This window comes from Ammospiza caudacuta, chromosome 1, assembly GCF_027887145.1.
Source record: "Ammospiza caudacuta isolate bAmmCau1 chromosome 1, bAmmCau1.pri, whole genome shotgun sequence".
Taxonomy (NCBI): domain Eukaryota; kingdom Metazoa; phylum Chordata; class Aves; order Passeriformes; family Passerellidae; genus Ammospiza; species Ammospiza caudacuta.
Window position 1 is genome coordinate 44,966,568 of NC_080593.1, and position 22,082 is coordinate 44,988,649.

At 45.0% G+C, this 22,082-nt stretch overlaps 1 protein-coding gene across 1 annotated transcript in view; it reads right to left on the reverse strand.

The window, feature by feature from the left end:
• Positions 1-12,723: 12,723 nt before the first annotated feature.
• TMC2 (transmembrane channel like 2) overlaps positions 12,724-22,082 on the reverse strand; it is a 30,638-nt gene continuing 21,279 nt past the window's right edge. The window contains exons 16-20 of the mRNA XM_058815913.1: positions 21,532-21,771; positions 19,833-19,958; positions 15,330-15,408; positions 14,083-14,203; positions 12,724-12,977 (exon numbers count right to left, since the gene is read on the reverse strand). Of these exons, the coding sequence (XP_058671896.1) occupies positions 12,724-12,977; positions 14,083-14,203; positions 15,330-15,408; positions 19,833-19,958; positions 21,532-21,771 (820 nt within the window). The remainder of the gene's footprint in view (positions 12,978-14,082; positions 14,204-15,329; positions 15,409-19,832; positions 19,959-21,531; positions 21,772-22,082) is intronic.

Consider the following 22,082-nt stretch of genomic DNA (forward strand, 5'->3'; position numbering starts at 1 on the left):
CAAGAGATCTGTTGGCCAGGAGGTTTTTTTTCACTCTGACCCATTAAAAATTTCCAAACTTGGAGCACAGTCTTACCCCTTGATACATTCAATCTCTGCTGTTACTGTTGCTGTTTCACCGTTGCCCCTTTTATCCGTTGTGTAACTTCTTTCCTGCGAATGTGTTCCTGTTAAGGAATATGTAAAAGTCATCAGACAGCTCCTGTGTGGGTGATGGTGCTGTTTTAAATCAATTGGTTCTGAGTAATTTCTGCTGAAATATTCCTGGCATGTTACTGCAATGTGGTTGTCTTCATTGAAGTATTTCCTAAAGTATCACTTTGACTTTCATGATTCTCATTCTTGGAACCAAGGGCTGGCAGTGGCAGGTGGATCTGCACAGCCCGGTCAGGAGACAAATCTCTGCATATGGGTTCAGAATCACCTTGTTAGGGCAGTGGGTAGAGTAGGAGGGCTCGTTTGCCTGCAGCACTGCAGAGGGGGTCAATAGCAGCCTTTTAGGAAAGGAGGCAGCCTTGGCTGTGACAGCGGAGCGCTCATTGCAGGAAGGCTATGATCCTCAGCATGCCAGAACAGGAGTGGAGACAACAGCAGAGATGTAGCAAAAGATCCTGTGTCTGCCAGAGCTTCCCTTGTGGTGAATACCTGGCAGATGTAATCTACAGAGACAGTGTAGAGGAATGAGGAGGTAGGAGCAAATCCTTGAGACACTGGCTTGTTCGTTACTGCTTTTTTTTTTTTTTTTTTTTTTTTTTTGTAGGTGCAGTGTTGATGTTGAATAAGAACACTGAAAAAATTGTAACTGTTGATCTGGACTGATCTGATGATCTGATTTGACCCAAAATGGCTTAGGCAGAGGTCTCTATATAGTGGCAATTTCTGTTGAGGGTCATGGTAATGTTTCCTTTGTATGTGACCTTCTCTTTGTATTTGATTTGGGTTGATGGAACTAGGTTGAATGGGGCTGGGTGAGCTCCTTAGGATAGCCTTCTTCCAGAGTTGGTCTCAGCAGGAGCTGCCTGTGGTTTGATTTCTGAGCATGCTGTGGTTTCTGAGCATCGTAGAACCCCTCTGGACAAATGAGCTGTGCAGTCCTTGCCAATATGGTACTGTGTGATCCATGAATGTCTCATACATGCAGCCTTTCCAGTTCCCTCCCTAATTTATATGCCACCATTCACAGATGTTCCTTTTCCTCTCCAGTCACTTCTTTGCCTAAATAATCGCCATATTTTTAGTATCCATGTATTGTCAGATTACACCGATTTTTTTCTGTTGCAGGAAGCAAAGGGTTTTATGCACAGCTAAAGAGATTCATCTCTGCTTAAATCCAGGCTGCAAAAATGTTCCACTCTTTGCATCTATAGTCTGTTTTACTTTGTGAAACTGTGAAGATGGCTATAGGGTGTTTGATGCTGACTTTTAGGAGTATAATATATTGTCAGCCTGTTTATTCAAATCTGTGCACTGTATAAGTATATAAAGGAAACTGAGATGTGTGTGATGAATTCACCTCACTGCTCCTCTTAGGAGACTTCTCCAGCCAGGACTGTGAGCATGCTGCATGCAGTTGGAGTGGATCTTGGAACAATTTTTTTTCCTTGGATTACTAGCACCTTGATGAAGATAGACTCTACATGGAGTAAAGGACATGGTAAACCTGCAAAATAAATGCAGCACTCTCCAAAGCTGTGTATCTTGTACCTTCTTAGGACAGATGAAGCCTGGCATCTTGAATATATTTTCTCCCTGGCAGAGGGAGAAAAAAAAGGCATTCCAGATTTACATCATTATTGCTGTAGGACCAAGGTGTTGCTGGAGCTTGTTCCCACTGCACCCTGCAGCTTCCAAAGAGACATCAGCCAGCATTTCAGGCAGTTTTTTCTCTCTAGCTAGTGCTTGGCACTACCAGCTCCCAGCCCTTGCAGCCTAAAGCTTGTGAAAACCACAAGGCCTCAGAGTCAGTGAAAACCTGATCTGCATTGAGTCTGTATGATGGGTAAAGGTAGGACAGTGTTACAGTTGTGTGTAGCACTGGGAATGAAGAACATCACTGATCATCAGCTCTGCACAGAGGCAGACTGTGATAAACACCTTGGGGATGATGGGTACAATCTTATTATGTCACAACACTGATTTTCTCAATTTCTTGCTTTATGGGGCACTGGTTTCTGAACCTGTTTTTATCTAGTTTTTTAATACTTACGATTTTAAGAATACTCACTGCCATTTTTGTGCTGTCCAACTTTTGGAAGCATGTCATTTTCATTTTTACATTGTTCATTTATACACTCAGTAGTCACTGTTGAAAAGCACTACAGAATGAAGATGCGTTTTTGACATCTCTATAACTGAAAGAACATGTCCTTTCTGGGCTGCTGCTTAAACCCTCAGTTCATCAAGTGTTAATAAAGACTTAAGTTTGCCTGGTATGTCTTCTCATGTGATGGAGTCCTAAATATTTCTGTCAGTGTTTGTTTCACTGGCTACAAGATTGCTTTTATTAGTTCTGTTGAAGCATGAATAAAATAAATTCTAAAGGGATGCAGGATGCATACTTAAAAATTATGCTTTGAAACCATGCTTTGAAGGCCAGAGAAACCTGCTTTGGTAGAAAATCTCTCTCTTCATGCTAAATGCCATTGCACCACATGCAGAAGGGTTTCTGGAGTTGAGTCACAAGCTCACTCTTTGTTTTGGTACTGTCTTGCTGGTGACATTTGGGCAGGACAAGGGGTGCCACAGTGTGGAAGGATAGAATGTAAGAAAATAAAAAAGAGAGTGCAGAAGGTAGTCTCACACCTGAGGAGCTGCAGCTGCACTAATCACCAAAGATTAGGAACAGGCCTGCCCTTAATAGGCCACAGCTGTGTCCAACAAGGATGAGAGCTACAGAAGTGGGTTAGCTGCTTGAGGAGAGAGCTGGAGTTTGTTGGCTGTGCTATGAGAGACAAGGAGCCAGTGCTGCAAGGAGATGTCTGTGAGAAATCACCGAGAATGTATGGAACTTTTGCAATAAGATGACAACAGCACAGTGCACAGGGACAGCCTGTGCCCACTACCCTTGGTATGGGGCTTGGGTTTTAGCAGCTCAGAAGGGGAGAACAGGGTCTATTGCGTGGGCCAGAGCTGAATGCTGAGGACTGAAACAACATTTTGGCTGCTCAGTGGGACTGTGCACCCTCCCACCAGGTATGTGGGTCAGTCAGGTTGAGGGTTTTGCAGAGCAGGGAGCTCAGCGTGGCAGGTGTGGCAGAGTTCAAAACTCAGAGCTGCTCTGCCACGGGGCACAGTTGTGCCAAAGACTGCGGCAAGCTTTTGCCATACGAGGGCGTGCTGGCACTGCTCCTGCCTGCGCTGCAGCTGGGAATGTTGGGATGCAGCCACACAGACGGGAAAGCTGCTGGGAAGCTCGGGTTCTCACCTGGAGTGCTGAATTAGTTAGCATTGCCCAAGGAACTGATTCTAAAGTGTTTGCCACCTTCTTGAGAGCCCAGGGGCTGCTCAGAGTGAAGGAGATGGTCTCAGTGTTTGTCTTTTGGGTCTGAATGAGGTCAGGACGACACTACCAGCATTTTCCATCAGACACCGGCATGGTGATGGAAGCGGCTTTCCGGGAGCAGGCTAACACCCCAGCATCGCTCCCCCCGGGCAGGTGACAGGAGGATGGCGGTGGTGCCTGCACAATTGCGAAGTACGAGTGCGGGAATCCTTCCCAGTGCCCGGTAGATGGGGCTGTGTGTGCTTCCTGCTTTCCCCGCCTGGCAGGAGGGCTGGGCAGAGCGGACACCCGGGAAGGGAAGGTACAAAGCCGTCCCTCACGTGGCTTTTTGACCTCCCTGTACCAGAATGGTGCCGTCTCACCGGGACCATAAAATACCTTAAAAAAACCCCAAATGACCGAAACCCTACTGTTTTTCTGTGAGTGTCTGAGTGTTAAACTTTCCGCCTCCATACTCATGCAAACCTTGATCTTGCCTGTAATTTCCCTAAGGGAGCGAGTGTGGGATGCCACTGGCAGTGAGTGTCCCAAGTTGAAGAAACTCCGTGTTGGAAAGCCATGTTTCTAACTCATCTTTCCTGTTTGGCTTATTGCTTCCAGCATTTTCTAGAATGGCTCGTCTTCTCCCTAGTACTCCCAAAGCTCCCAGGTATACAATTCACTGCACCTGTTGGCCTTGTTTATATACGAAAAAATTAAGCAGCACATGCAGAGAGGGAATCGGGTGTGAACCGTTTTCTCTCACTTGTTATTTTGCTATTAAAGGCGCTAATTTGAGAGGAAAGATTAAAAAAAAAAGACACCACCACTTCCCTCTCTGCAGCACGTTTTCAGAAGGCTCCTTTAAGCCTCATTCCTGCTCCCAGCTGGGTAAGGTTTTACAAGCCCCAGGTGCCACGGGCTGAAGTGTCTCCTACCATTTTCTCACAAGGGCTGGTGTGGGGAAGGAGTGAATGTGCTGTTTGCTGGCTTTTCTTCTTGGCTTGTGAGGCAAACCCACTTTGTCTGTGTGCTGTAAGCAGGTAGGGGTTCTTCATCAGCTTTTTCAGTAGGGCTGAGAAGTCTAGCAACTTGTTTTTCTGACTTCAAGGGCTCAAGTCCTTTGAAAAGTTTTGAGACAAATTTTAAGTCATAATTCTTTTCCCTAAGCCTTTCTTGGATTTCTGCTTGATTCCTATGCTGCCTGTGCTCATTTTATATTTTATTTTTGTTCTGTGAAAGCTACGTGTTTGTTGTTTCAAAATGAGAACTGGGATTTCTCAAACCATACCTTGAATATAGAAAAAGGAACTTTATTAAAATGTCAAATTTGCAACTTGTGATTTAAAATGAGCCAAGTTATCAACTCTGCATGGTCCCCAGGTGGGATGAGTGCTCTGTGAAGCCATTCTTTTGTGGCCTGTGTTGTCTCCGCTGGGATCTCAAGGATGGAGCTTGCTCTCTTAAGGTAAGTGTCAAGCTTTCTTTGAATTTTATCTTAAATCTTCTATCATTACAAGAATAGTGGATTGACCTTCCCTTCTAGCCATTCAGTAGGTCCTGTTTTTCTGCTGTTAAGATAATTGCAACACAAAATACAGAGGTGAGCAGTGAGTGCCTCCCATGGGGCAGTGTGAGCCAGAGGGGAGCAGGGTGGGCACCAGGCACAGAGCAGCTGCCTCCTTGCTCTCCTAGGCTGGGTGAGCTCAGCAGCTGTGGTAGCTGCTCAGGCAGTAGTTGCTGGTACCACAGGGACCCCTGTGGCAAAAGTGTGCTTGGCACTTCTTCCTGGTTAGATGAGATTTAAGGGATGCTGTCTAGGATGCATCTGCGTGTTGTGGAGCCCCCAAAACTGCCCAGAGGCTCCCTGCTCACCTGGAGGGCCAGGTGGAACAGCAGTTTCACAAATAGTTTAATTGTTACTTTCAGAGGCTCTGCCTTGCCTTCTGTAGTCTTTCCTCTGAAATCAAGGTCTGGTGGTGGCAGGAAAGAGGAAACCCTTTATTTTAGGTGGAGATTTGTTTTTCCTTCTGGGCATTGGGTTGGAGGAGTGCTGTGAGCAATGTGTGTCTGACCCATCCCCAACAATGGGATGGTTTTGGCTGTTTGGTGGATAACCTGTTCAAGTACAGTACTTGGCTTCAGTGGCACTGTGGTAGTGTGGCACACCCAGGTGACTTGTCCTGTTCCAGCAGGACTAGTTCAGCTCCTCAGAGCCAGCTAAAGGTCTTTAAAAGCTACTTACCCTGCATGTTACTGGCATAGGTGCTGAGGAGGACATAAAGTGCTGAAAGAGCATGTTCGTGACACTGGGCTTTCCCTGGAGATGGATTACAAGAGATTTCCACCACTTCTGCACAAAGGAACTGCTTTTGTCCATGGGTCAATGCTCAGGGTGGTGCTAAGGCAGATGTTTCCTCACTGTTGGTCACTGTGGCACAACCCCATCCTATGTGGGTGTGATGGCAGAGGTGGGGAAAGTTGAGCAGAAACTGTGGAGAGTTCCACAGGCAGAGCTGCAGCTGCTTGTGAAGAAAACCTTGCCAGTGGCTCATTTGTTATGTTTGCAAATGTGATATCAAAATGCTTCTGCAGCCTTTTCCTCCAAAATCTGCAGGGCTTCTTGGGGAGCAGAAGCTGAGTTTGCCAGGGCCCCGTGCAAAAGCCCTGCAGCCCTGGCCGCTGCAGCAGCTGCAGGTGGAGCTGGGGGACCTGCAAGCTGCAGTGGTGCTGCTGTGGTGGCAGCGAAGCTCTGCTGGTGTTCAGGCAGTGTTTGTGCTGCTCTGTCCAAGCTGCTGTAGCAAAGTGCTCTGGCTAATGAAAAGGACATGGGTTTTATTATAGTGGGGTTTTTTTCCTGTCTTCCTGGCCTTGAGCCCTCCAAGCACCTTATTAAAATAAATCTGATAATAGCCTTCATATTTGGAAGATCCTACGTATCTGCCAAGGCACTGAATTATTTACTGCTGCTGCTGCTATCCAAAAAAACCCAGAAGTCCCATATGTGTGAAATGTTTCTTAATTAGAAGAAGGTTTGGATCTGCAGGCTTTTGTAGGAGGTAAGCCTTGGCTCCCCCAAACAACTTTGCTTTGAGGGAGAGAGAATGGAGGAAGGGGGAGAACTCAGCTGCTTGGGATGTTTCTGCTGCTGCTCTTCCCTGGAAAAATGAGTTAGTAATGCTGTTAAAATAATGTTCCACCTCCTACTAACCTGATCTGTGCCCTTGATCACTGTGGTGTTTTGTCTATCCTCAAGCAGTCCAGGTAACAGTGCTGTGCTGCTATGGTTGTTTTCATTTTATTTTCAACTGAGCTGAAGTTATTTTTTCTCCCTCCCACATTGCCAGGAGAGGGATGACACTGGCAGCTTCTGCAAGGATTGCTGGGTTCCTAATGGAGAAGCTCTTCTGCTTTTATATCCTGCAGCTGTTTTCTTGCACAGCTTTTTCACTGCCTTGTGAAGTAGTGGTGAGTGCAGTGTGCCTTTACCCCCACGCTGGCCCTAAGGCAGTTGCAGGGCTGTTGAATTTCCTACCCTCCTGATTTCCCAGCTCTGTGAGCTGGGTTAAAGAATGGTTAAAGGTTAAATCCCACTCTTGTTCCTCGGGCATGAGCCTCCAGGGAGCACAGCTGAGACCAGCACTGGAGATTCTTGTGTCCCACTGTTGCTCTCCTGCCTGGGTCTGGTCCCCAGGAGGTGAGGAAGACTCTCATTGATTGTCCCTCTCCTCCCCTTGGCTTCTCTTCCACCTTCAAGTGACTTTTATCTGTTGGGTCTTTCCATGGAGGTTTGATGCTGATGCACATAAAGCTTTGCTGGGAAATGGCATCTGTCTATCCACCATCCCTGGGTGCCTGTCAGCTCTCCTCCCTCCACCTGCGTGCTCGGAGCAGCAGCTGCAGAGAGAAATCTCTGTGCTTCAGTGCTTTCTGGTTCTGCTGTCAATCATGGAGGAGTGGTGCAGAAAATAATATAAATTCTCAAACATTTAAAAAATCCACTCATCTTGATCTCGGGGCCTGTGTGGATACATGCACACACAGACTGTCTCCTGATACATGGGAGGTTGGTGGCCTTTGTTTGCTGAGGTCATGGAGAGCCTGGGTATTCTCTGAGTAGCACCGTGTGGTACCAATTGAAGATTTAGAGACAATGCTCACAACTGGGTTTGGATGTTTATAGGTGTTGGAATGGGAAGGGACCCCAGGGAGTTGTGCCCTGTGATTGCAGCAGAGCCAAGCCTCCCTGCATTAGCTCAGCACAGCCCAGCATTGTGTTGGTACAGTGCATTTAAAACACAAGGCTGGGCTCTGATTCAGCACTGATGACTATGTTCTGTGAGAAATGGGCCAGGACCTAAAATCCTGGGGTTTCAGAGTCACTTTTTTCCCCAGGGGAACACTGAATCTGAGCATTTGGGAGTGATAAAGCCTTGGCTGCAGATGGAGCCAGGCTGCCACCTGCCAAAGGACAAGCTGCTGCCTCAGGGCTCAGGCAAAACCATGTCAGAGAGCAGAAAAATCCTCATGGCTGTCAGGCTGGAGAGCTGATAACACTGCGTGCAACGTGGATCAAAAATGGGGGGAATCACTAATTTAAAGTCTTTTGGCAAGCTCAGGATTTTTTTTTTTCTTTATCCAGGACATTTTTACTTTGAAGGGATGTGATTTAGAGAGGTGGTGGGGTGAGGCTCAAAGGTCCCTGTCTGACCTGCTTCAGTGCCAGCAAAAGCACTGATTCGTGGTTGCAGGGAGTGCAGGGAGGGGTCTGAACATGCTGGGTGGGAGACCTGCTGTACCCATGGCCTGCTGGGGTCAAGGCAAGGGCCCACAGGACATTCCATTAATTCTTAGTGCATCTTCACCAACATAGAAGCTGCTCTGGTGCTCCTGACACTGGCAGTGGCCCTGCCTCACTGGGCTTCTGCTGGTGCCAGTCTGTGAATGTCCTCCTTTGAGTGGGGCAGCTATTTCTAGAAATAACCTCTTGGCTTTTCTGTATTTGAAAGCAGAACTCAACCACCTGAATTTTGGAAAAATTCTGAAGTTTCTTTTTTATCTGTCTCTTGCTTGTATTTCCTGAGGGTTTTGTTTGTTTTTTTTTTTTTTTTTTTTTTTTTTAAGGTACTGGTGCCTTTTATAAGCCAAAGATGTAAAGAAAAGAGCTAGGTCGCTACAAATGAGCACAATGCAGTATTTAAGGTCTTAATTCCTGTGAGGACACAGATACTTAAGTGTTTTTTTGGGGTTAGACCTTTAAAGCAGAATCCTTTTAGAATTTATCTCGTGTCTGACCTAACCAGACTCCTTTGCTCAGTTCCCTGAAGATGAACATTCCCAGACTGGCACTGGCAGAGCTCTGGCCCAGCCAGACAGGAGCTTGTGGGGCTCCTCAAGCTTGTGGGGCAGGATAAACTGATAAAATCCCAGTCTCCATCATCAGGAATTTTCTCTGGGAAGTGGCTTTTGGCTGTCTTTCTTACCTGGATTTGTCAGAGGAAGTTTTTTAGGGTAGATCTGAGAAATTGGTGTTGGTGCCAGTGCAGCTTGTGTTCTTTGTCCCTACAATGGCTCTTGTGGTGTCTAGAGCCTGTTTGTAGGTGAGAGGTTTCTTTAGCCTGGATGTGCAGCTGAAAACCCTCCTCAGCACCCTGAAAGAAACTAATAATCCATCCCCAGAACTCTGGTTTGTTAGCTGGTATGGGAAAACCCTCTCCCCTGTTCGTGAGCAGAGAAAGATTCCAAAGAAGAGCAGAGGTGGATGACACACAAGACCTCTGCATCTCACATTTTCAAGCAAGGTGACAATTCTATTTCTGGGGAGGTTCAGAATGTGTGATAAATGGCTTTGTCATAGTGCAGGGTTAGCTATGGGAGACAAGGATAAAAGCTCAAGATGATCTTAACTGCTTGTTTAGGATATGTGAGGTTATCAGGAAAAGGAGTGCTGTCAGTAAAGGTGGCACCCAGAGCTTGTTTCCCTTTCTCTCCTTGGAAAGCTTCATAAAGGCCACATGAAAATACAAGTTCAAGTGTTTCAAGGTTCCCTTTTGAAAAGAACTTACTGTGCTTCTGCAGCAAAAAGCTGATTTTTCTGTTTTGGAGAATCTGAGGTGCCTTGGTACCAAATACAAAATCAGTGTATTCTTTGCATTCTTTTCTGGCTTCATGAGCAAACCTGTTTAATGGTGTCTACTGTTCTCTGCTCACTGAGAGTACAGAAAGCACCTTATCTTGTATACAGCTGGGCTCTTTATAATAGAAATGTCTGAATTATGTTTTCGACCCTAAAAGAGAGGGATGCACATTGTTATCCCCTTCACAGCTCATGCTTAGCCATGTGTTTTGCAAAATTGCCCTTTAAATTTTTTTATTTTGCCGAGGTTCCTGTTTATTAGTAACACTGAGCAGATGCTCTGCCTGGCCATGCAAACTAAAAACTGCTGCCCATGAGAGCTGCCTGTTTAAAAACAAATCTCTGATGAGAAAAATAATAAAATGATTAAGCTTAGATATTTCCTTGTGGTTTTTTTTTTTTACTAAAACCTCTTGGCTGCAGCATTTGAGCTAGTGGCAGTACAAGATGTGAAAAATTTGCAATGCAGAGGGCTCTTCCAGTGATCTATGAATGCAAACTGAGAGCTGTGAGAGATGTTATTAGGAGGTTCCCAGTACTCACCACTGAGCTTTTCTCTTTTTTTTTTTTGTTTTTGTCTTTCCCCTTGAAGTTAGACTGAGCCCTGGAGGAAGATTGGGATGGATACAGTCTTTCAACAAATGTTAGGGGGTTGGAAATCAATGCTCAGACAAGGGCTTTTTGCTGTTTCTAGCAATAGAAAAATAGGAATGAAACCAGATGCTACTGAATATTCCAGTGATTTGTGGAGTTTAACCTTCAGTTGCATGTGAATAACTGGTAAATGGACTCAAAGCTCCAAGAGATAAGTAATCATTTCAGTTAATATGAGGACTGAGGGTTGGCATTTTTACACTTTCCATGACTCCAGTGCTCTGACAGAGGATCCCACAGTGGACTGGATTGGGGCAGAGTTGCCACTGGCCTGCAGGAATTGTCTGGCTGATGTTATCACCCTTGTGTCCTGGAGCCTCTGAGCCTGCAACAGACACTGATCAATGGGTGAACCTAATGTATTATAATTAGAGATAAACAAGCCTAGAAGGAGTAATTAGCTAATGGGCAGTTGTGTGCTCCAGAGATGACACAGTGCTTTGGAATGCTCTATATTATTGCTGGCCTGATTCAGAGAGTATCCAAATCTTGTAATGGTTACTAATCTCGTCTAAGTCTGCTTCTCTGGTTTTCAAAACCTGTCTGGAGTTCTTTATGTCTTCTTGATAATGCTTCTTGCTGCCTTTATATGTGCGCAGGCATGTATGCACACATGTGCTTCCAGCCTCTTTCTAGCAGATGTGAGTGAGATCTGAAGCCACGTCCTCTCCTTTCCAAATTGTGTTTCAGTGTGAGGAGTGGAGGAGAGTGCTCTTCCTTGATATGCAACCAGTCCCTAAGATATGCAATCAGTCTGCAGGGCAGACAGGCTGTGCCAAAATCAGGACACTGTGTTGTTTCTGTGATATCCTTCTGGGTTGGCAGGCTGGGAACACCTTCCCCCAGCACCTTCTGACCAGTATGGACACCTCCAAGGAAGGATGTCTCCTGGAAAAGGCCTTCTCTTGTTGGACTTTTCTCAAGTTCAGTGAATGGGTATCTGCAGAGAGCTCACCACACCTATGTTGCATCTGCAACTCTAACAGTAAAGAGGCAAGGCAAGACATTTTCTGTGGGACTCAGATCAATGTCCTTCCAAGCCCAGGAAATAAATCCAATGATCAGCTTCTCACATGGAGGCTCCATGGGAGAATGACCAACCCTGACCACAGCAGTGTCCTGGGAACAGCCAAACTGACTTTGATGTTGGAGAGTTTTGTTCAGACATGGCTTATAGAAAAAGGCCATGATCATATACAGCTGGTTAAGCAGTAAAAAGCAGCTGTAAGTAGTCAGTTCTCAGCCTTTTTCCTTACGAGATAAACAATAACACTCTGTCCTTGGTTAAGTGATAAGAAAAACATGGTGAAAAACTTGGAGTCCTTGAATGTAGTCAGCAGGATATAAAAAACAAGTATTAGTCTCAACAAGAAAGCCACAGGTATTAGCAACAAAGGAGGGGTTGGCATGTAATCTGTAACCAATGATGAGCTCGGTTTTTGCAATATGTATGAGCTTAATTAACACTACTATAAAAGCATGTAAGCTGGATCAATAAATCGGAGACCGATGATCATTGATCAGATGTGTAAGTCTCCCTCACTTTCCTCACTTTGAGCTGTGCACCAGGAACAGCTACTTCTAGAAGCAACCCATTGACTTTGCTGTATTTGAAAGAAAAATGCAATGATTTAATTTTTGGAGAAATTCTGAAGGCTCCTTTTATTTATGTCTTGCTTGCATCTCCTGGAAGTACTTCTCTACTGTTCTTAAATGGCAACAGGAATTTCTAAATGGTTGTAATCAGAAACTAGGCCAAGGCACTGTTGATCTCTCAGTTGTGCTAGGTGATGTTGCTAGACTAGGAATCATATCTAGGGATTGAAATAATGGTGCAAGCTGCTGTCAACAGACTGTGAAAAGAGGAGTGGAGTGGGAACCTAGAGAAAGTGGAGGTGAGATTTGAAAGATGGAAGTTTGGAGGAGGTAGGCTATGGGAAAGCTATGACAAGGGACAAAATGCAGCTGAAAAACATTCTCTCTGGCAGGAATCCTCTACTGCTAGTAGCAGCTGCCTTGTGGCTGAGCAGGGACATTCAATTTTTTATAAGAACACTAAATTCTTCAGGCAGAGGAACAAAGAAAAAACCCACCACAAACCTCAGTTTAAATGACAGGTAAAGTCACACCACTTTTATTAATTAAAGAAGCCTTTGAAAGTACTGGCAAGCACTTGCTCCACAGAGCAAGTTGGTGGCCACAGGGTGCATCCTGTGTGAAGCATTTCAGCAATGTCACAGCTGAACTTTGTTCTGACCCCCTCCCATTTCCCTTGGGATCAAAATCAGCACAGCCCTTGGGGGTTACAGAATCACTACTAAGTGTCTAAACAAATCTGCGTTAGAGAGTGTTGGGCAGATAGAGAGCACCACGAGGGGATGTCCAGCATGCGGGGATCATTTCCTACCAAAGCTACAGCAGTTCATGCAGCGCAGGAGAAACTTTGCTGAGGTTATTGAGCAGCCCGTGGGTAGCATGGCTGCCCTCTCCCTCTGCCAGGGACCGGTCCCAGGGGGTGTCCCCACGGCCTGGGCTGGCCAGGGTAGGGTGCCCGAGTGCCCAGTGTCCGTGGCTGTGTCACAAACACTGGCGATGGTGCGGTGAATGCTGCTCCCCTCCCGCCGGCCATGGGGCTGGCAGCCAGGCCTTCTCCTCTGCCTGGCTTCCTGGCAGGGCTGGGTCCATTTGGAGACTCTGTTTTCTTGTCTAGAGCAAAGATTATCAATGTTATTTTCTTTGTAGCAAGCACTGCCTTTTGTCCTCTCCCCAGTGGCTGCTGTTTCTTCTCTGTGCAATAACCAGAGTGTCTGGGGGTTTGTGTTTGAGCATCTGAGTGAAGGAACCAGGAACAAGAATGTTCTCACCCACAACTCAACAGCCAGTTCATGTCTCTGCTGCCCAACCCTTCTTTTCAGCTCCTTACAGAAGCATTGACAAGACACAATAATCCTACCAGCCATGCTGGCACACACCCAGGCATGGAGTGTGGTAGGTAATTCCTGATTTTAGTCTTTATTTTCAGTGCACTCAAAACACTGCCAGCACTATATCCATTTAAATGAATGCCTTGATGTGCTTTGGAGGGGATCTGACCTGGGTTGCTCTGAGCCTTCCAGTTTGTCTCAGCCCTTCAAATTCATGGGAGCTTTGGTGGCACTAGTCTGCTTTTCTCACATGTACCAGGATAAAATCAAAATCTTTCAGGTGATTTTCACAAGTGAGAGCCGAGGGCTCTGACAGTCAGGAAGTGGCTGGTTGAGATTGAGCCTGGAGTATCCATTTTCTTTGAAAATGACCCAGTCCTGGTGCTAATGCCTCCTCCCGGTTCTTTCTGCCCATGCACCTCCACAGCAGATCTTAGAGCACACATTTATTTGCTCTAAGACTTAACCCAATCCTGTGAAAAGTTTCTGCCTCATTCATGATGAATTTTCCAATGAAAAGCTCAACTCAGGAAGAAAAAGTCTGATCAACTCACTAGCCCTGAAACAACACTGAGTTTAAACACTATTCCCAGAATAAATTGCTGGTTTCATGAACAGCATGGTTAATAGTTGGGATGTGAATCATAATTTTAGATTACAGTTCCCACTGTGACGAGCCTGTGTGAGATATAATCCGGTCTAAAAATGTGCCCTTCCTGAGTGTCCATTGGCAGGTAGACTTCTGCAACAGGACAAAATCTGTGCTGGTGATACTCATCCAATCCCTTGCTAAGGTGTATCCCTCCAGTTTTTCAATCCTACCAGTCACTTTGGTGGATAAATGAGGCCTTTTGGAAGTGTTATGGGGAGATTGTTTTCATTTTTACCTTCTGCTTGTTTGGGGGGACTTTCAGTCTTTGTACTTGGTGTAAGTAAATCCTCCAGATCTTGCAGCAAAGGGTTTGTACTGGCTTTGTTGTTTCTCTTGTTTTTCTCCTCTTCTCGTTGCTGCATCAATAAAAAACATTGGGTTTAGTTAAAAACTGCAGGTGTAATCTGGGAAATGGTGGCCTGGTGTTGTGTTTGTTTGGCTAAGTGTTTGTTGGTATGAATGAATCTCTTTGCCAAGTTCAAGGTGCTGAATCCTGGTCTGGTGATCAGGTGTTTCCAGGAAAGAAAGTACATCCCAGGCAGGACTGGAAAGCAGTGGCTCTGCTCCTGTTAGAGCAAAGCACTTGCAGATAACATGGTTTAGATCCTCAGGCTGTCTGTGTGTTTTTACAGCTACCAATCTGCCCTCTCTGGTGTATTGGTTAGTTTTAAATGTGAGCCCTGTGTGAGAGAGGGTGTCAGGGATAAATGCCAGAGGAAGAGGGTATGGCAGCACAGGGATGGGCTGTAGGGCTGGCTTTGGCATTACTTGCATACATTTAGGGCTGCAAAAGATTCTCTTCTGGATAGTAGAGGGAATCTGTACTTTTGGATGGGGCTGAGTCCTGCATTGTGATCCCTTTAGCCCTGATTCCAGCCAGGTTGTGCAGTGTGAAATAGAATGCCCTAAAATCTGAGCATGCTGTAGCACAGGTTCACCTGCTGCAGTACCTGAGGGTGCCCTTTGCACCAGAACACTTCCTTTAAGCCAAGTGATTAAGTCTGAGTTTGAGCATTTGAATGTAATTTGTGGAGTCCCATTTCTCAGTGCTCACATCCTCACTTTTAATGTTGCACCAATCTCTGCTTTATGTGATGTTTTGCTCTATGTGGCACTGCTTCCTTGGCTTGGATTCTGTCCTGTGCCCGTGAAATGGGTTTGGTTTCCACGGGCTTGTCATTGTTCCTGGGAAATCTCAGACACCAAAGCATTGTCTGAACGTTGAGGTAGCTTACTTTTGTAGATGAAAACCACAGTTTATGGCAAAGCCAGTTGTAGTTCTGATGTATGAAACAGCAGACTATAATGGGATGTGACCACTCTGCACAGCTAGACATTAAATACCATCAGAGGGGACTGAGCAAGCATAAAATATGTCATCTTCTTGTGTCACCAAAGTGAAGAGTGATTTAAAGCATATGCTGTGCTTCAGGATTTAAGTGCATGGTATTTCAAAGGTGGTTTTGCCAGATCAGTACCTACCATTTGCATTTTCTTCTTCAGCTCTGCGTTGGCGCGCTGATATGCTTTAGACACAGCATTCAGGTAATAGATGGTGAGGCTAGAAAAGAAAACATGGTGCTGGAGTGATAGGATCAGGGGAAAGAAAAAGTTTCACAAGCAAGGAACATGTAATTGTTTGCCTACGCTCTAATTCCTAATTTTCCCACCAGCTGTCTCCAAACTTCTTTTAGAAGCTCAAGGTTTAGGAAAAATTTGGGCTGCCTGTGGCAGGGTTAGCCAAGACAGGCTGAGCCCATCCAAAGTTCAGTTCTACTCAAACAGAAGAAAAGTGACCAGCCTGCCCTTGTGCCTCCACCTTGGCTGGCCATGGGCTCTCTCTGCTTCCTTTGCACCAACCTTGGGGAAACCAGGCACCAGCCTTGAGATGGAACTGTGACCACATAACACAGGGACCTCAGGAAAAACTGGAAAACCAGGGAAATAGTGGTAGAATAGGGCCTTGACACCTCTCCTGAAAAGCAGTGCTCAAGGAACAGTCCCCCTTTTCCAGGACCAGCTGCATCCTCTATCCCTGGAAGGGAGCAAAGTTGAAGCCAGGTTGGAGCAGAGCCATGGGCTTTTGTTTTGATCCTCTCTTCTCCAAAAAGGGCACACCAAAGCCAGGGGAAAACTGAGCCAAGCTGGAGGGAACTGAGAGGCCAGTGGGGATGGGAGAGGGCATGCTGGCTGCCAGCCTCTGGCACACAGGGAGGCTGTGCTTTAGAACATGCCCAGGTGTCTGGGGCTGTCCTGCCACCTCTGACACTCACCAGCCAGTAATATCTTGGTGGTAAAAAAAAGTCCTCTCCTGCTTTTGTGGAGTTATAATCATCATCTGCTCGGGGACACCAAGCCATTTCCAGGAAAAGTACCAGCCATTCAGTTCATTAGTTCATTGCTATAGTTGTTTTGGTTTGTTTTTTTGGGGTTTTTTTTGTGGTTTTTTTTTTTTTTTTTTTTTTGTTTTGTTTTGGTTTTTTTTTGTTTGGTTTTTTTTTTAATAAAGTAGAAAATTCTCTTATAGAAGGAAAACAAAGGTAGGGAAAGAAAAATGGTTTCCTGACAATTCATAACCTGTGTGTGTTGCTCCAGCCCAGGTGCATCAAACTCAAACCAGACTCAAGGATTTCATCAGTTGATGCCCTAAGCCCAGCAAGGCACCTTGTTCTGGCATGTGGGTTTCCAGGTGGAAGATCAGGAAGTGGTGCTTAGGATTGCCTTTCTTGAGGCTTTTTAGGAGGTCTGTTTAGAGGAAACACATTTGCTTCCTTTTGTCTAACATTAACCCAAAACTCAGTCGCGGTGATCTAGACTCTCTGTCCTGAAAATCCTCTTGGAAATTGTTTTTCTTTTTGTTCTTCTGTAAAGGCATGATAGTTTCAGTTCTTCTATGTTATCAAGCTCATTGTCTAGAAAATACTACTGTGTAATCAGGGCTGTGAATGATGTTGATAACACACTGATATTTTCATTTTGCTAATTCTTGTTTATCATAAGTTGACCTTTGTTTTTGTCTCAAGCTCTGCCAGTGAGGAGTTACACAAAAGAAACTGGGAGGGAGCATGGGGGGACAGGTGACCTGAACTGACCAAAGGGATATTCCACATCAGAGAATGTCATGCCTGGTGTATAAATAGGGGGGAGTTACCTTTAACAGGGGCCAGTCTGGTTTTGGGAAGGGGGTCTCTCATCAGTCAGTGGTGGTGAGGAACTGTATTGTGTGTCACTTATTTTTCCCTCATTATTATAATTTACCATTATTACTATATTTTACTTTAATTTTGATTATTGAATTGTTCTTATCTCAATCTGCAAGTTTTTCTTGATTCTCCTCCTCATTCAACCAGGATTGGAGAGAGAGAGAAGAGGTTGAGCAAGTAGCTGGGTAGTGCCTAATTTCCAAGTGGGTTTAAACCATGACACCCTGGCACCCCTCTTCTCTGATGTATTGCTTCCCCAGTTCTGGAGAGAGTGTGGGTCACTGTCCTTTTCTAGCCTGCAGAGGAATTTTAATTTTCCCCCCTTCTTGATACAGTAAAATCCTTCTGTCTTCTGCCAGGAAGCTCTGCAGGCCACAGCTTGAAATCCTACTGTCAGCCTGAGTGGGATTAGGTGATGTGCCCATGGACACAATATCTTTCATTCTTCTTTCTCTGTATTTCCATTTCCCTTGCCCTTGGGCAGTTAAAAGCAGGACAGTGAGCTTGACATCCATGTCACTCACTGGACCCCATCATTGTTTGGAACCAGGAGCTAAGAACCAAAATAAATAGAAGATACATTTTGGATTGCACCTGGATTAAAGAGAAGTGGTTGTCATGACTAGAAAAAAATTACTTAATTCAGTCCATAATAAGTGGAAGACACATTTTTTGAGAGATTGCAATCAAAATCAACAGACTGTCCATTTATGATCCACCTGTTGCTCTTTGTAGGGGCTATTTTTAGTTAGGCTGGATTGCAGGTTGCCTTGCCTGCTGCTTTGAGAGCTTCTGGCTCCATGCTCATCAGGACTAAATGAAGCTTTTGCATTTCCCTGGTTTCAATCTCTTGGAAAACTGGATGGGGTTCATCACACGGACTAGTTCCAGCTTAACCCTCTCTGCCTGTCTGCACCACAGCAGAAGTTAAAGATTTTCAGTGACAAGGCAGGAAATTGGGCACTTGACTGAAAAGGAGTAGAGAAAAGGGCCAAAGCCTTAAGAAACAACCTTGTTTGTTCACTGTGATTTTGTCTGGGATTATCACAGGCCAGGTGAGCACGTAGATAACAATCAGTGCCTCTGCAAGGCACCCAGTGCTCTCCCAATGCACCAATGCATGTGAGAGCTGCTGCCAAGGGGCCATAGGTCTGACTGGTCCAGGCACCACGGGGGAAGCCACTTCTTTAGGGCTGTGACTCTCCTGGGAGCTGAACAGCAGGAAATCACAAGTGTGTAATACATACAGGCCATACAGGCAGCTTATCTGGCTGGAAAATGAGGATGTTTTGGGTAAAATGGGCATAAGGCGTCTCTCAGTTCTCAGAGGGGAGTCAGGGCAGAGACAAAACTGTGTCTTGAGGAGAGTTGGACTGATGGTAAAGCTGTGCTATGGGAATAGCCAGCACTGGGAAGGTGTGATAAAAAGTGTTTCTTCAACAAATAAACTGAATTTGTGCTGTTACTTTTCCCACCTGACAGTGGAGGAAAGGGCAGGAGATTGTGACTGGAAAAAAACCACATTATTTTCAAAGGTAGTGCTCTCTCCCATCAGCTTTTTTGAGGGCTGCATCAAAGCCTCAGAAACCTGGCCTGCAGCCCTTTTGTTAAGGTGGCCCATTTGGGGTGTTCTGCAGTCTCCATTTTGTGTTTGCAGCAGCACCTGCCAGTGCTGTTGTGAAGCCCCCAGGACCAGAGTTTCTAATTCAATATATGCTTGGCCGTGCTGGGGTGTGCTGTGAGACTTGGTGTCTCCTGCACAGACCTGCTCTGGTCTGTACAGGTGTAGGATCTGCCTGCAGAATGTACAGTACCTGATCATCCTTTTGGGATTAAAAAGAGCAAGTAGTTTGAGGTAGGTAGAGGGATGACATGTCACTTTCAGTTTATTTAGGATTTTTCTCAGGTTGTTTGTATAAGAACTTTGTATGGAACTAGTATTTGATAGAATTGAATGGCATTACCTTCAGTATAGCTATGCAGGATGAAGCATCACAGTGCCCAAGGATCAGCCCAGAAGCTCATCTCCAAAGTGTGGATACCCCAGAAAGAGTCAGAACAGGAATCTCTGTATATATCAGGCTCCCCAGCTCTGTCCCCATCTCCCATTGATTAGCCTGAAGTGCTCAGAACTGCCTACAGAATTTGGCCACAGCCCTCCTACTCATTTTGATAGCTTTGTAAAGCCTCAAGAACGGTGCCAAAAATAAATTTTCAAATAAAAGGAGAGCTAATCCTAATACTGCTGAAGGTGCTGGGGATTTAAGTTTGATTTCAAAGCTGAAATGATCAAACGGTACTAAAACAAATACCAGATGTATTACTTGGAAAATGAAGAAGTAAAACTCCCCAAACCCCAACAAAGCTCACAACTCTGCATATTTTTGGAACATGTAATTTTTGAATGCCCTGTCTTGGCTGTGCTCTAAATACCACCAGCTGTGACAGAAATTGCTTCTCCAAAAGGCACCAGGCTGAGACTGACCATTTATTTCCTGCTGGCTACAGAAAATTTTTCATATGGAAGCTGTGACAGCTTAGATATCTACAAGGCCTCTGTCAGCAATGCATTTCAACCACAAAGTTGTGTTTAATTGGGTCAGGTAATTAAATTTTGGGAAATTGGGTTAGGCAAAGGTAAGGGGACTAGGGAGCATGTGTCTGCTCTAATCCATGCTGTTATCTCAGCAACATCTGTATTTAGACCTGACTAATATACCAGAATTTTTTTTCCAACCTTCTCCCCCCAAGCCAGGCATGTAATATTGCAATGAAAACTTACACCATGAGCAGAATTGCAGGTATGATCAGTCCTGGATTTGCCAAATAGCTGAAGATCTTGGCAACAAAAAGTGGAAAATCGAGCTCGATGGTCTCTTGAATGACATCGTACATCCTTTTCTTTCCACTGGGAAGACAAACAGCCAGTTAAGGGGTGTAGGTATCCTCTGGAGGGACAAAATGCCCCAGTCTCATGGTGCTAAGCAGCATGTTTCAGCTCTCTTTCAATGAACATCAGCTTGCTGAAGGCCACAAAAGAGTTTAAAATGCCTTTATTTGAAATTATCTATTGGTTCATTCATTCCCTCACTCTCTCTCCTCGTTGACTATACAATTAATCTTTGCTAGGCCAACTTGCTCCTGGAGTCAATACATTTATTTCCATGCTTGACTCCTTTATAAGTCCTGACTATTTACCCCTCTGAAATAGATAAAACCCTACAGACTGCAGTAACCACATATTTCTGATGAATATCTTGTTAAGTTTGGCTTTTTCATGGAAGAGATGACTTTCCATATGCAAATTCCAGCTTTCTGAAATAATGAGCCAACTTGAAGAGCTGCTAAGTAATGACAAAAATAGCAAGCTGTGATTATTGCTTAATAGGAGACTCAGTGAAAGAGTAATTTCAAATGGGATTGATAAAGCAGATGAGAGTATTCTGTATGAAAGAAGAACAAATCTGTAAAGGGCTGGATTATGTAATTGACCTTCTTCTCTCCCCAGCATCTCTGGGTCTGGGAATTCAACACCATCAGGGCTATTCCTCCCATTTAGGCTTAGTGCTTCCTGGGAGCTGGCAAAATTCCCATCAGGAAGGTGTTGGACTCTCTATCTCAATGTTGAGAGCCAATAAAGAAAACTTGGATAAACAGCATCCCAACCTCATCAACTGCCAGGAGCTCAGGAGAGCTGAGCTTTCAGTTGAGCTGCCAAGGGTCTGAATCAGGCTGAGTGGCTTTTGAAGGGTTGATTGGGAATTGAAATAGCTCTTTCACATTGCACATTAGTCATCTCCCAATGATAGTGTGCGTGCAACAAGTTACTTGTCAGATCTTCTGACATTACTCGTTGACACCTGTCCTTGTTAGGGAACTGAGGGTATTTTGGTCTCTTGCCTTTCCCCCGAGCCTTTGAGCTTTCTGATGTCATTCTCCATCAGCAAGCAGATAACCCAAAACATCTACAAGAACAATTTGTTCCAAGCTGGCTCCTTGCTGAGTCAGATTCAGCAAGCCCAGGAAATGGCGTTATTCAATCAAATTAGACTTTATTGGCACGTTAATCCAGTCCACTGAATGATTTGTGCAGTGTTGATTCTGTCCTAATTAAAAGAAAAAAAAGGCCCCACAACATTTAAAAAAAACCCCAAACACCAAAGAAGAAGGGAAAAAAAAGGCAGTAATTTTACAGGCTCACCCCTATCCATTTCCTGGTATTTGCCAACTAAAATCAACATGTAAAATACATCCTTTGGACTGATTTTGTTTCCTCAATGATCCAAAGAGCCTTTAGGATACTCCAGTTGGCGTTTTTGGGGTCTTTATTCTGGGACTGAGACTCCATCTCTGCTGGAATCCAGTTCTTCTAACTTCATGAAAATATGAGCATTTTGCTTTCAAAACATGAAAGCGAAAATGAAAATTTTCTTCCCATGTACCACAGAACAAAAACATTCTTTTTGGTGTTTCGGTAGTACCTGAAAGGTCCACAGTCAAAGGAGGGAGGCAGGGACATGATGGTGTAAGCCACAGGCAGGAGGCTGAGGAAGAGGATCAGCAGCAGCAATCCCATGTAAAAATTGTTAGACTTGGATGCTTTGAAGACTCTTGCATGAGGGACATTGCTGCTCATGACAGCCCAGCACTGAAAATACATGGAGGTTAATAAGCGCAGCACGTTTATACCCACGAGCCCTGGGGCATAAAAGGATCCCATCCTGAAAAGGAAAAGAGAAGGACAGGAGCTGTTTTTTGACAGACTGGAAGGTTTAACCTTTTCAAGAACAGAAAAGGAGGTGTTTGTGTGCTGACAAGTTTGTTCACAAACAAAGGCTGAGCGGGCTGATAGGCGCTACACACGTGTGCCCACAGCAGAAGTCACCTGCACCCATGGGTTATGGTATGGGCCCCCTCACTGAGGCCAGCAAGGCCTCAGACTGCTCAGGGGTTGCAAAGTTTTTCAGTTTGTGACAAAAATTTCTTGGAGATGGCTTGGAAAATGTTAGGTGAATGTAACCAGAGGAGAGAG